The sequence below is a fragment of the Pinus tabuliformis genome, chromosome 2_2, assembly GCF_031772625.1.
Source record: "Pinus tabuliformis cultivar Carrire ecotype Pingquan chromosome 2_2, CPIR1, whole genome shotgun sequence".
NCBI classification, from domain to species: Eukaryota; Viridiplantae; Streptophyta; class Pinopsida; order Pinales; family Pinaceae; genus Pinus; species Pinus tabuliformis.
The window spans coordinates 982328718-982344032 of record NC_142300.1 but is presented as its reverse complement, the minus strand read 5'-3'; the positions used below and the strand labels follow the sequence as shown (position 1 = coordinate 982344032).

General features: G+C 39.0%; 1 protein-coding gene across 1 annotated transcript; it reads right to left on the bottom strand.

Annotated features, from left to right (window-relative positions):
- Nucleotides 1–359: 359 nt before the first annotated feature.
- LOC149196587 (uncharacterized) lies at nucleotides 360–1430 on the bottom strand. Its single transcript, XM_089408358.1, has one exon. It carries the CDS (start codon nucleotides 1428–1430, stop codon nucleotides 360–362), a length of 1071 nt encoding a protein of 356 aa, XP_089264484.1.
- Nucleotides 1431–15315: the final 13885 nt, after the last annotated feature.

The following is a 15315-nucleotide window of genomic DNA, read 5'->3' as shown; positions in this document are numbered from 1 at the left end:
TTACTAATCCTTAATTAGTTTTCACATTTTCAAACAAGGTTCTCAAGGGTTTTACACATTTATTAATTATATGTGAAACAATTTGCCCATCAAATTCTATGGCTATTTTGAGAGGCCTCGTTTATCATGATGGGGTAACTGTTTACATTGGTCAATGGTCATGGGGTAACTGTGGGAACCAACGTTTCTTCTGTCTTAATACAAACCTTCTTTCTTGAAATTGAGGAGCCTCCTCAATGGTCTTCATGTAAACCTTCTCATTCTTGAAATTGAGGAGCCACTTCAATGGTCATGGGGTAACAGTAGGAACCAATGTCCAACCTGTCTTATGGGCTTTGTAATTTCTTTCATGTCCAAACTCACGTTACTTCTATCATTTCCATGATTGTAGAGGCCATTGGTATCAGTATATCCGGATCCAATTTCTCCTCTGGCAAGCATCGCAGAAATTGTAACAGTCCATCCAATGGCAATTTCAGCAAATCTTTCTCAAACCGCCTGAGCAGCGCCAAACCCACACCGAAAACAGTCTTGATGCCCTCACAGAGAAAAATGTCCCAGATCCGAACTACTAATGGCATTGGCAAGTCGGTAGAAAAAACCGTCATGAACCATCTGCTTCCATACATCAAGGGCGTGATTTTCTGCTCCTCAAAATGCTTCCCAACCCTAGGCAACACCTCCTTCACCAGCATTGCAAACTGACAGAAGCATTCGTGCAGAAGAGGCAAATCGTCCCCATAAAGACCTCGCAATGGATTTTTCCCTGCGCCCTTGAGCACCGCCACCATCACCCAAAACGCCTCCTCCTCACTCATGTAATGCAGAATCATGGCTGCTATGAAGTTCATTCCCTGGGTATACCCCACATCTTTATCGTACACAGAATACGCCTTCAACACATTGTGCAGAGATATTTGGGTAGCCCTGTCTCTAGCAAGAAAAAAATCGTCGGACATTATGGTCCTTTTGAGATCATTGACAATAAATACCTCGGATTCGGACTCTTCAGACGATAAGAGTAAAGGGTAAATTCCAGGGTTGGCCAACAGAAGTTCCCGGCCGCCTGAAATGAGTTGCCAAACGCTACCCCGAAGCCAATCTGCAATACCATGTCTGATTGCCGTTTTAACTTCTTGTGGGTTCCTTAACATCAACACCCAATAACTGAGGGTTTGGTTGTCGCTTTCAAAGTTGTGATGGTCTTTTCGTGACCTGAGCTTAAACGGATTGTTGGTTCGGCTAATAGGACAGCCAGTCATCGTTAACTTCGCGGCTGGGCCCTTTTCTGTTTTGAAATTAGTTGACAGTTGAACTGCTTTATCATTTGTCCTGCGTTCAAGCTTGACACTGCCCTTCGTCTTGTCTATTCTACTTATTTGGGGACTGTAGCGGTGGACTGCTGTCGTGAAAGGGATTTTGATATCCATTTGAAAAGATGGGAATGGAACTGTATAATTAGAAGTCAGAACTATGCCTCTCAGAACTATATCTCAGACGATGCTAAACTAGATCTCAGTAGATTGTTGAAATCTAATTTCAACGCAGCCGTACGCTCCCCAAAACCGCCAGCAAAAACCACAAACCGGTTTAAAGATTTCTCGGACCGCCTACCTGCAGAGAATGGTTTTCGTACACAAGGGCCCGAGAAAATGTGGAGCTGACACGTGGTTCAGCCCTGACGTAACGCAACGTCATTTTCTCGGAGGTTAATGTTCAGCACTTGTTGCGTTTCCGATATTGTTGTCCACCGTTGGATGTGCTCTCGTGTTTTCCGCCGTTGATCACCTGGAGCTGCATACGAACTTGAATTAAATTAAAACCATTGCGTGGAGTGTTTGATTTTTGAGTTTGACCGCTGTGGAAGAAATGTCTTGGAATTTAATGGTGGTACGAAGTTTTAGGTGGCCCTCTTAATATGAGTATGGGCACGTTTTAATACATATTTTTATATATGTTTCTTATATACGACATGTATTAATGTTCGTAAAAATATGTTGTATTTTGTTTTAATTACGTTGACCATTTTGTAATGAAACATATAACATATGCTTGTGGTTTTTTTTGATATATGGGAGATATGTAAGTGTACACAGGAGCGAAAAGATATGATGGTGCAGTAAAAGGTGAAACACACAGCAGTGTGTAAAAAGATAGAACCAGGTGATGTAATTTCTGAAATAGCAAAAAACCATGTGTGGTTTTGCACAAGCAGTGCATAAAGAAAATGGTGAAGCCTAAGTTGTTTTTACACCAGTGAATGTAAATTTTGTTTTACAGCAGTAAGCTCATGTAAACTTTTGTTACAGCAGTAAGTTGTTTTTCACAGCAGTGAATATGAAAATGATTTTACAGTGGTAAATCTTTGTATCAGGTTTTAATGAATAGAAAGTTTTTTTTGTGGTGAAATACTCTGTCTCTCAGTGAAATTTCTTTTAAGTCTTCTGTGTGCACAAAAGATCTTGGAGCAAAAGAAACAGAGCATTGTCTCTGTGTGTTTGTTTATTTGGTTTTTGGTATTTTCCCCATTGAAAATACCTAACAGTGGTATCAGAGCAGGCTTAGGCTCTTTGAAGGAGACAAAGAAGCTGAAGGGAGAAGGTTGTTGCAGCAGCAAAACTTCTCAGGCAGACAGAAGACAGTCAACAAAAGATTCAGGTATTCCAAAAGTTTTTTTTTGTGTTGCTGAAGAAGCAGTGATTTGTTTTAAACACACAGTCAAGGATTTAGAGGCATAGATCAGAATACAAGGAATGGCCAGCACAAGCACTGGTATGGGTTTGTTTAACACCCAGCTGCCACAGTTTAATGGGAAAAACTATGACTACTGGGCAATAACCATGACAGCCCTGTTTGCTTCTCAAGACTTATGGGAAATAGTTGAGGAAGGCTTTGAAGAACCAGCAGATGAAACTGAGTTCAATGCATTAACTCAGGGAGAGAAGGATTTGCTGAAGAACAATAGGAAGAAGGACTCAAAAGCCCGTGTGTTGTTGTATCTAGCAGTAGACCAGAGTATGTTTCCAAGGTTAGCAGCAGCTAAGACAGCCAATGAAGCATGGCAAACCCTCAAGACAGCCTATCAAGGCATGGAGAGAGTGAAGACAGCAAAGCTACAATTGCTGAGAAAGGATTTTGAGAACTTGAACATGAAGGAGTCAGATAACATTGACTCATTCTTCACTCATGTGATTGGTGTAATCACACAAATGAGAACTCATGGAGAAACCATTGAAGACAGAAGAATTGTGGAGAAAATATTGAGGGTCTTACCCTCAAGGTTTGATGCCATAGTCACCACCATTGAAGAGACAAAGGATCTCTCAAGCTATTCAGTTGATGAGCTGCATGCATCACTGATAACACATGAGCAGAGGTTGAGTAGGAATGAAAACTCATCTCTTGAGCAAGCCTTCAAGACCCAGATGTCCTTTGGAAGAGGCAGAGGTCAAGGCAGAGGAAACAAAAGAGGAAGAGGCAGAAGCCAGAATAGAGGCGGAAGGAACAACTCATCAAATGCACAAGGAAGAGGCAGCAATACAAATCAGAACCAAGGCCAAGGCAGCAGCCAACAAAGAGAACAGTATCATGCTCAAGGACAAAGGTATGATAAATCTAATGTTCAATGCTATTATTGCAAAAAGTATGGACATTATGCAAGTGATTGTAGAAAGAAACAGCATGATATGAACAATAGACAAAATGCAAATGTTACAAGAGAAAATAGCAGTCAAAATAATGTTCTGTTAGCTTGTAACATGGCTGAAACACATAGTGAAGATATATGGTTTTTAGACTCAGGTTGCAGCAACCATATGACAGGGAATATAGCCCTCTTTTCAGCCTTAAATCAGAATTTGAAATCAGAGGTCACACTAGGAACTGATAGTAAAGTGTCTGTTATGGGAAAAGGGGAAGTAAAAATATTTACAAAACAAGGAGAAAAGAAAACCATAGCAGATGTCTACTATGTCCCCGGAATGAGATGTAACCTATTGAGTGTTGGACAGCTTATCCAAAAGGGTTACAATGTTTACTTTGTAAATGATGTGTGCACCATCATGGATATACCACCCAGCAAAAGATGCATTGCTGAAGTGAAGATGACAAGGAACAGGATGTTCCCTTTGAGGATCAGGGCAGATTTGAAAAACAAAAATGAAATTGCAGCAGTTACCCAAGAGGCCTTCCAAAGCGTGCCAAAGGATGAAAATTGGTTGTGGCACTTGAGATTTGGTCATCTCAATTTTGGAGGTCTAAACTTGTTGAGTAGGAAAGGAATGGTAAGAGGATTACCATTGATAGAGAAACCGGACAGCCTATGTGAAGGCTGCATTTTGGGAAAACAACACAGAGAAAGTTTTCCATCAGGGAAGAGCATAAGGGCAAAGACACCCTTAGAGATTATCCACTCAGATTTGTGTGGACCAATGCAAGCTCCATCATTAGCAGGCAGCCTATATTTCTTGACATTCATTGATGATTGTACAAGAAAGACTTGGATATACTTTCTTAAAAACAAAAGTGAAGTCTTTGAGAAATTCCAAAACTTCAAAGCATTTGTTGAAAACCAAAGCGGGCTGCACATTAAAGTATTGAGAACTGATAGAGGAGGTGAATATATCTCCAAGGAATTCCTAAGATTTTGTAGAGAAAATGGAATACATAAACAGTTTACAGCAAGGTACACTCCACAGCAAAATGGAGTTGCTGAAAGGAAGAACAGGACCATCATGGATATGGCGAGGAGTATGTTGAAGGCAAAGCATTTGCCAAATGAGTATTGGGCTGAAGCTGTAAATTGTGCAGTGTATATTTTGAACAGGTGTCCTACAAAAGCAGTCATGAACAAGGTGCCAGAAGAGGCATGGAGTGGGAGAAAGCAAGGAGTCACCCACATGAGAGTTTTTGGGTGTGTGGCCTATGCACACATTCCAGATCAGCTAAGGAGGAAGTTGGACAGCAAAGGGGAGAAATGCATCTTCATTGGATACAGTGATGAATCCAAAGCCTACAGGCTGTACATTCCATCTACCAAGAAGTTCTTTGTCAGCAGGGATGTTCAATTCATTGAAGAGGAAGCTTGGGATGGAAGCATAGAGAAAACAGTTAATGTCAAGAACTGTTTGTCTCATGATGAAGATGAAGAGGAGGTGGCTGAAATACATCCCCAAACAGCAGCGCCAACACAAGGACAGCAAGGGACACCATTGAGGATCAATGAGAGTGCTTCTCCAAGCACACCACAAGGAGGAAATTCAAGTGCATCTTCAAGCACTTGCACACCAAGTGAACGAGGTAAGAAGTCTAGAAATCTAAGTGAAATTTATGAAGAAGGAATGAATTCCTTATTTGCCTTGTATTGTCATGTTGATGATCCTATTCATTTTGAAGAAGCTATTAAAGATAAGAAATGGATAGAAGCTATGGATGAGGAGATGAATGCCATAGAGAGAAACAAAACATGGGATTTGGTTGAGTTACCAAAAGGCAAAGAAGTCATTGGTGTGAAATGGGTCTACAAGACCAAGAGCAATGCTCAAGGAAAGATTGAAAGACATAAAGCAAGGCTGGTTGTCAAAGGCTACAAGCAGCAGTATGGAAGAGATTATGAGGAGACTTTCGCCCCGGTTGCAAGAATGGAAACCGTGAGAGCAGTGCTGTCCATAGCAGCACAAAACAAATGGAAAGTCTACCAAATGGATGTGAAATCAGCATTCCTAAATGGAGTGTTAATGGAAGAGGTTTATGTGGAACAGCCTCTCGGATATGAGAAGAAAGGTGAAGAGCACAAAGTGTGCAAATTGAAGAAAGCTCTTTATGGGCTGAAGCAAGCGCCAAGAGCATGGTACAGCAGGATAGATTCATATCTATTGGATAATGAATTTGACAAATGTGAAGGAGAACCCACAGTCTACATCAAAGAAAAGGATGGTAAGATTTTGATTGTGGTCTTATATGTTGATGATGTTATTTTCACAGGTAATGATGATCAGCTCATTAAGAATTTTAAATCAGTCATGAAGGATGAATTTGAAATGACTGACATGGGTTTCTTGAGATACTTCTTAGGCATAGAAGTAGATCAAAATGAAAAAGGAATTTTTATATCTCAAGCAAGATATGTAAATCAAATTTTGAGCAGATTTAAGATGGAAGAATGCAAGGCAGCCATCACTCCCACAGTAATGGGATTAAAGCTCAGCAGAGAGGACAGCAGCAAGGATTTTGATCCTAGTTTGTACAAGAGTATTGTAGGCAGCCTCATGTACTTAACAGCTACTAGGCCTGATTTAATGTATGCTGTTAGTTTAATTTCCAGGTTCATGGAGAGGCCAAAGGAGGCACATTGGCAGGCAGCAAAGAGAATTTTGAGGTATGTCAAAGGCACCAAAATGTTTGGAATTTTATATCATGCCTCAGAACATTCAGATTTGGTTGGGTACACAGATAGCGATTGGGCTGGAAGTGTAGATGATCGGAAGAGCACTTCCGGTTATGTTTTTAATATGGGTTCAGGAGCCATTTCATGGGCTTCTAAGAAGCAGTCCATTGTAGCATTGTCTACAGCAGAGGCTGAATATGTGGCAGCTACAGCAGCAGCATGTCAGGCAGTGTGGATGAGAAGAATGTTGAGAAGCTTAGGCCAAGAGCAGGCAAAAGCGACAGTGATCTTTTGTGACAATAGCTCAGCTATTGCACTGTCAAAGAATTCAGTGTTTCATAAGAGAACGAAACACATTGATACAAGGTTTCACTACATCAGAGAATTAGTGAACAATGGAGAAATTGTCCTAGAACATTGCAGGACTCAGGAACAGGTTGCAGACATCTTGACAAAGCCATTGGATCAGAAAAGCTTTGAATTTTTGAGAAAGTGTCTCGGTATGACCGAATGCCCAGCTGTTGAAATTAAAGGGGAGTGTTGAAATCTAATTTCAACGCAGCCGTACGTTCCCCAAAACCGCCAGCAAAAACCACAAACCGGTTTAAAGATTTCTCGGACCGCCTACCTGCAGAGAATGGTTTTCGTACACAAGGGCCCGAGAAAATGTGGAGATGACACGTGGTTCAGCCCTGACGTAACGCAACGTCATTTTCTCGGAGGTTAATGTTCAGCACTTGTTGCGTTTCCGATATTGTTGTCCACCGTTGGATGTGCTCTCGTGTTTTCTGCCGTTGATCACCTGGAGCTGCATACGAACTTGAATTAAATTAAAACCATTGCGTGGAGTGTTTGATTTTTGAGTTTGACCGCTGTGGAAGAAATGTCTTGGAATTTAATGGTGGTACGAAGTTTTAGGTGGCCCTCTTAATATGAGTATGGGCACGTTTTAATACATATTTTTATATATGTTTCTTATATACGGCATGTATTAATGTTCGTAAAAATATGTTGTATTTTGTTTTAATTACGTTGACCATTTTGTAATGAAACATATAACATATGCTTGTGGTTTTTTTTGATATATGGGAGATATGTAAGTGTACACAGGAGCGAAAAGATATGATGGTGCAGTAAAAGGTGAAACACACAGCAGTGTGTAAAAAGATAGAACCAGGTGATGTAATTTCTGAAATAGCAAAAAACCATGTGTGGTTTTGCACAAGCAGTGCATAAAGAAAATGGTGAAGCCTAAGTTGTTTTTACACCAGTGAATGTAAATTTTGTTTTACAGCAGTAAGCTCATGTAAACTTTTGTTACAGCAGTAAGTTGTTTTTCACAGCAGTGAATATGAAAATGATTTTACAGTGGTAAATCTTTGTATTAGTTTTTAATGAATAGAAAGTTTTTTTTGTGGTGAAATACTCTGTCTCTCAGTGAAATTTCTTTTAAGTCTTCTGTGTGCACAAAAGATCTTGGAGCAAAAGAAACAGAGCATTGTCTCTGTGTGTTTGTTTATTTGGTTTTTGGTATTTTCCCCATTGAAAATACCTAACATAGATATAGTGCAAATATGGTGACTTTCAAAATTGGTTGTATCTTTTTATGAATATATACGGATCAGGTCTAGCCGACTTGATTGTAATACATGGGTTTCGCAGTCAACCGTATTACGAACTGTGAATCAATGCGCCTATCTTTGCTCGCATGCAATGTTTCGGAGTCTGAAGAATTCGAAATGTTGAGCATGGAAATTACGAGATTGTTGAATACAGAGATGGACTTCAAAGATGTATTGAGAGGATTTGAGAGATTAAACAATTGATTTAGTTCTTTTTCTTTAAATTTAGAGTTTACAAAATTTATAAAATAGATTAAACAACTCATTTGGCCGTGTCTAGAATATTTGTAAAATCATAAACGAGAGCAAACAATTAACCTTACCTCTATCTATAAAATTTCAAAATATACAAGTTGAACAATATTAATAATGCTAATTTAGCATACCTCAATAGAAGTGAGAAGTTAAATACAAGTTGAACAATATTAATAATGCTAATTTAGCATACCTCAATAGAAGTGAGAAGTTAAATATAATATAGATGTAATACTACCCAACTTACAATCAAAAGAAATGCTAATTTAACATAAAAGCACACATTTTTTTAATTTACCCGCATCTTTTTGTAACTCAGATAAGCTTGAGGAGATGTAAGATTTTCCTATATGGACATGAAAGTGGCATGGACGGGAGTGTTAGAGGTAAGAGGATGGTATGATATTACTTCAAAAATTTGAAATCAACGCTTTTCAGACAAACAACATTGAAAGAAGCTGCGGATGTAAATGGATATGAGTATATTTTAATATGGATTATTTTGTCTGATAAATATATATAAATATAGCAAATGAGAATCACAAATATAGATGTATTTCATGTTTTCTCTAAAAAGGCAATATCCATAGCATTACCAAAACCCCAAATGTTAAAATTAACTAGAGAGATAAGGGTTTTAATTTATATTCTTTTAATATTAATAATATCATAAATTTATAGATGTGTTTTTATGGAAAAGTGCATTTTTGGTATTGTACTCATGGTTTTTTCGTTTTTGGGTATGGCATTGGCAAGTGCATTTTTTGGTATTGCACTCATGGTTTTTTCATTTTTGGGTATGGCATTGGTAGGGAGAAGTACACTCTTGAGTAATGTATTTATGGTTGGAAATTTTATCGTTTACCTTATAGTTTGTACTTTATTTAGATTATGAGGTGAGGAAACGTAATTTATAACATAGTATGAAAATTTCATTTAATTTGAGTAGCTTATTTTTATTGTTGACCCATAAGATAAGAGAATGTTGATATGGCGAGTAGAGCATGTCAAAATTTTAAGAAGAGTGTTTATTTTTAAAGGAGGTTGAAAATTTGTCATAGTGTTAGAGGGGTGACAAATCTATATGTTCTTTTTAAGGAAAGGGGGTTCATACAATTTTAAATGATTCACCTTGACCACATATCCTCACTTGGTGCAACATATCGATATGCTGTCAAGATTGCAAAAAAATTAAACACAAGAAGTGTGGCTTTGGATCTTCGAATCATAAGTAGGGCAAGAGCACCCCCAAACTACATAACAAAGGAAAAAACCAAGGTAGAGCAACCTAGGATAACTCATCGAGGCCGCAAGCAAAGAATGACACCATGAATATGAATAAGGACACACGGAAGTGACGCTAGTTCCACAAGAGCCCGACTCACAACAAAAATGAATGTTGCACTAAGCAATCATTGGTGACCGAGCTAAAAGCTTCAGAGTTTAATGCATGTTCTGATTCTGAGCCAGAACTCGACGAGGGGAACGACAAGTGGAAGTAGGTTATTGATGCAGAACCTAGTTCCATCTTTCCCACTACCAAGAACCTGAAGATTGAGCCCAAAGATCTAGAGGAGGTGTAGCGTCTCTTTCACTCACAGATGTTGGTGACGGGCTCTCCTCCACAGTTCATTGTCGACAATGGGAGCCAAAAGAACCTCATTTCAATAGAGACCATTATGCAGTTGGGCCTATCAACCACCTTAGACTTGTAACCATACACCATCGGGTGGCTCCACCAAGGACGATATCTTTGTGTCAGCCAGTAGTACGACCTTCCCTATAGAATCACTCCCTTCTGAGATGAGGTATTGTGTGCTCTTGCTCCTCTTGAAGTTTGTGATGTGTTATTAGGCTAACCATACTTGTGGAGGCGCTATGCTGTGTATGAGTCCAGGCTTCGCACTATTATTATTACTTTGGTAAATACGTTATACAAGATGCTAGAGGTAGCCTCACCTACCTCCATATCTTTGATCTCTGCTAAGTAATGCAGTAAGATCATCTACCAAACCAAGATTTTTTTTTTCTTTCTAATTCACTCTGAAAGTAAGGGGAAGATAGTGGCCACATCCATGGCCCTCGAGAGGTGGATAAGGTCGTGGAAGAATGCAATGACATCTTCTCCTCACCCATAGGGGTACCTTTGCATTATTAGGTCAAGAATTTGATCGATCTGACTCCCAAAGCACCTCTACACAATGGGCCGATATACCACCTCTCCATTATGCAAAATGAAGAAATCAAGGGGCAGATCTAGGAGTTGTTGCAAAAAGGGCACACCTGACCAAGTTCCTGACCTAGTGGGATCCCAATTTTACTTGTACAAAAGATGGATGGAACCTAGAGGCTCTACATTAATTATTGGGCACTAAAAAAAAATCGCCATCAAGATCATATATCCAATCCCATAGATTGATGACCTTCTTGACCAACTCAAGGGGGCCACGTATTTTAGCAAAATCGACTTGAAGTTAGGCCACCAGTTTCTAATAGAACCCATAGATGGATGGAAGAGCACCTTCAAATCAAAGGAGGGCCTTTTTGAGTGGTTAGTCATGGATTTTGGGTTGAAAAATGTCACTGCAACTTTTATGAGGATGATGGATGACATCTTTCGGCCCTTCACCAACTCCTTCATGGTTGTATATCTTGATGACATCCTCATCTTCAACAAGAGTTGCGAAGAACACCTGCAACACATTCGACAGGTCCTTCAAACCATATGACAACACAAATTATGTGCCAACTGGAGAAATGCGCCTTTAGCATGAGTTAGGTCCAATATTTCGGCTACATCATTGATGAGAAAGGCATGCATGTGGATCTAACTAAGATTCAAGTCATTTAGGATTGGCTAACCTCGAACACTCTAAAAGAGGTTCACAAATTTTTGGGCCTTACTAATTTTTGTTAGAGGTTCATGTTGAGATTCTCTAATATCACTTGGGCTTTGAGTCAAGTTACCAAGGGTGGAGAGAAATACAAGTTTTCTTGGTTCAAGTCCCAATAGAAGGCGTTCGTTGAGATGAAACATCACCTCTACTCTGCACCTCTACTCACATTGCCAGACCTGTAACAACCATTTGAAATTGAGATAAATGCCTCCAATTATGTTATTGGTGCAATTCTCACCCAGTAAGGACATCTGATGGCTTATCACAGTGAGACACTTTTCGATACAATTTGGAAATACCCAAATATGATAAAGAGATGTATTCTATCATGTAGGCATGTTGAAAATGGAAACATCACATTCTGGGGAAGGATATGATCATCCACACATATCACCGACCTTTTTAGTTTATACAAATGTAAGGGAAGTTATAGAATGATCAACATCAGAAGTGGTCTACATATCTGCAACAATTCGACTTGAACATTAAATACAAGAAGGGAAGTACCAATCATGTTGCAAATTGCCTCAGTAGGCCCCTAGTTGCAACACTGACTAGTGTTCTCAACTCTTGTGGCCACGAGACATCTAAATGGACGCAACTATACAAAATGATCCAGACTTTTTCACCACATACTAGATGCTAGTGGATGGCAAGCTAGTTCCAGAATTCCACCTCCAGGATACATTATTATGCTACATATGCCATCTTTGTGTTTTTTCAAGCGAGCATACCAAGCTGATTGTGCAGGAACACTACAGTCGGGTCGCTGGAAACTTTGGTGTGGATAAAATTATGGCCATCCTACAGAAGTATTTTTATTGGCCAAAAACCTGACAAGACGTTGAAAAATATATCAGATCTTTCATTCCCTATGCCATTTCCAAGCCAACCATCAAGACGCAAGGTTTCTACACTCATTTTCCTACTCCTAGCCAACCGTGTGAATCCATATCCATGGACTATCTTTCAGACCTCCATTCTACCAAGCATGGTAATGACTGTGTATTTGTGGTCACGGGAAATTTTTCTAAGTTGGCTATATTGGTGGCTTGTAATAAAACTATCCAAGTAGAGGGCACTGCCAAAATATTCTTTAAATGAGTGTGGGTACATATTTGGATATCACATACCATTATATCAGATCGGGATAGCAAGTTCCTGAGCACATTTTGGTCAAGCCACTGGACATTATTGGACACTAAACTCACCAAGTCAACTGCATTCCATCCCAAGACTGATGGCCAGATAGAGGTTATCAACATGATGATTGCGCACATACTATGCATGTATAACTCCAAGCACCCATGAACCTGGGATGAGAGCCTTCCTTATGTGCAAAAAAATTATAACATAGCTCTCCATAACTTGACTGGCTGCAGTCCCTTCCAAGTAGGTTTGGGATTTTAACCATGGTGTCTGATTGATGTTTCCATGCCTCATGTGGCTACACAAACATAATCTACACATGTACAGTCCGAGGCTAGTAAAGTAACTAGGTTTATTGAACACATCTAGCACATCCACCAGTAGGTGCACGACATCTTGGATAAGTCAAATGCCAGGTATAAGTAGCGACATGATAAACATGTGGTGCCACGTAAGTTTCAGTTGGGTGATAAAGAACACCTTTACGAAGCCCATCGGAAACTCTGACCACTCTGACACAGGCCTTACACCATCACCAAGGCTGTGGGAAATATTGCTTTTCAGCTCAAAATTCCCCCTTTCCTCGGTCTGCACCCGGTTTTCAATGTGGACTGCCTTCGACCATACTTTCCAGCATTGATGGAAACATTAGACATTGTAGAACAACTAACACCAATAGAACTCAACCCAGACTGCATGGAACATGCCACAACTGATCAGATCATGGACACATAGATCAAGAACAATCACCAATAGAATATCCAATTGTGCTAGGTTGTCAAAGTTGGACAACTCCTGCACCAGAGCAAGTGGGTTACTAGGGACCAAGTTCAACAGAAGTTTCCCCATCTCATGGAGACACTCAACACAATGGGGACCACTGCCTTCTAAGGGGGGAGGACTGATCCAGGTGGATATTAGTGGCCACCCACCTATTCCACTTGGATCCCCACCACTATTTCTTTTAGTTTCCTTAATTGTAGTACAATTTACTATTTTTTGGTAGTTTTTTGGGTCCTAAACTTCCAGAGCCATTTTGAGGCCCTAAATGACGCTTTTTTGGGAAATGGGAAGACCCATAACTAAGGGTAACAGTGCACAACTGGATTTTTTTTTCCTCAAATAGATATTTCTAATGAGGTATTATACGTGTCAAACAAAGATCATATGCCAAAATTATGACCACAGGAAGTTGATGTACCAACTAACCACAATGGGGCCCACCAACTTTTGGGAATTTCATCTCCTAAGGTTAGGTTTTTGGGTGCTTAGGGTTTTCCATTGTTTCTCAATAATAAAAAGGCCTCCAAGCCTCATTGTAAAACAATTCAGAAGCCATGTATCCACTACATCTCTTCTTAGAGATAAGCTACCATTTCCTGAGCTAGTTTATTTCCATTCTGCATGTAAACAATTTTCAACACTTTGTTATTAATGGATTGAATTTATATTTCCATGTAGCTCTATGTTTATGTTTATATTTGTATTTCATTTTGTTCCTTTATAAATCCAGATCAATTGAATATTTGATCACATATCAATGAGCCATGCTGAAGTGCATTCTTAACACTATGATCAATTAATAATCATGGTGAGCCATATTATGATATTAAGATCATTGATAGAATGCTGGAGTTATGTGATTGGAAATATTCTCTATCCCATGTATAATGAGAGATGCTGAGATTACACTCAAGAAGAGTGATGAACTAAAAAAGACTACGTTGTTCTCTTTGTTGTAGAGAAACAAAACTCTTGAATGCAGAGTGCAGTGGTGGGGTAATTCAACATTGTTGTTGGCTCATCGTGAGAAAGTGCTACTGAGAGAGGCCAGGTGTTCCTATGTAGAAGAGAAGGTTGAGAGCATAATGTTCTAATTGTAGGTGGGCCAAGAGCAGTGTGGTGTTGTGTATGCCGCAAACAAGGAGAGAACAATGAGTTGCTGTAGAGTGGACTAAATTAGATGAGATGCCGAGAATAATATGAAACTAGAGAGTGGATAAAATTAGCAAAGAGAATATTAGTATGAGTGAAGGATACCAATAAGATCAAAGAGCCAAATTGGTGAATGCACAACTTAAATGAGGCAAAATGAGTGCCAATAACAAAGAGTATCAAGTTCGTTATCAAGTGTAGGTTTTTTTCTACAAAATATGGAATTGGGGCTTCCATTTTGGCAGGTGTCTAAATAAAAATTAGAGGTTGGTTCCTCCTACAAGTTGGTGCTTGAAACAAATCCTTGAATTTGGTGCTTTACGTAAGTTGAACAAGTGTATATGAAGAGGGGAGTTGGGGCTTCTTGCTAGTAGTGGCTAGAAAAGTCAATTTAAGGGATTTGATGCTTCGTGTGAGTGGTAGATCTTAAACAAATTGATGTAATAGAGTAGGAGCTCATGTTTACATCATAACAAAAATATTGGCGGTTTTCTCACTTTTGTTTTTCCATGTTAAATCTTGGTTTTCATATGTGTATGTTTCTCATGTGAATGATTTACATTTCCAATTATGTATTTAGCTGTGAATCCTCACATGAATTATTACCAATATAAAAAAGAAAATAAGGATTGGCATTAAAATTTAAAATTATCCTTAATACTAATTCACCCCCATCCTCTTAGTATTAATTATTATTTCCAACATTTGGCATTAGAGCAAGGTTCCTTTAGGAAAATATTTACTGCTTGAAGGTAGATCAAAAGGAAATATGGATAATCAAGATTAGGGAACACTAGAAGGATTACCATTTTTTGAATGGATTAGAATATGCTCTATGTAAAGTATGAATTGAGGCCTATTCAATGGCTCAAGATTTTGGTATATGGTGCTTTGTGGCGAATGGAGTAAAGAATGAGCTTGGTAGTGAAGCAAGAAATATTGTCTTGAAGGGAATATCATCTTCAATATCCAATAAAGTAAATCATTGCAAGACCACCAAAGAAATGCTAAAGATATTTAATTGTATATATAGAGGAGAAAGTCATGAGGCTCAAGGGAAGGTTGAAGAACC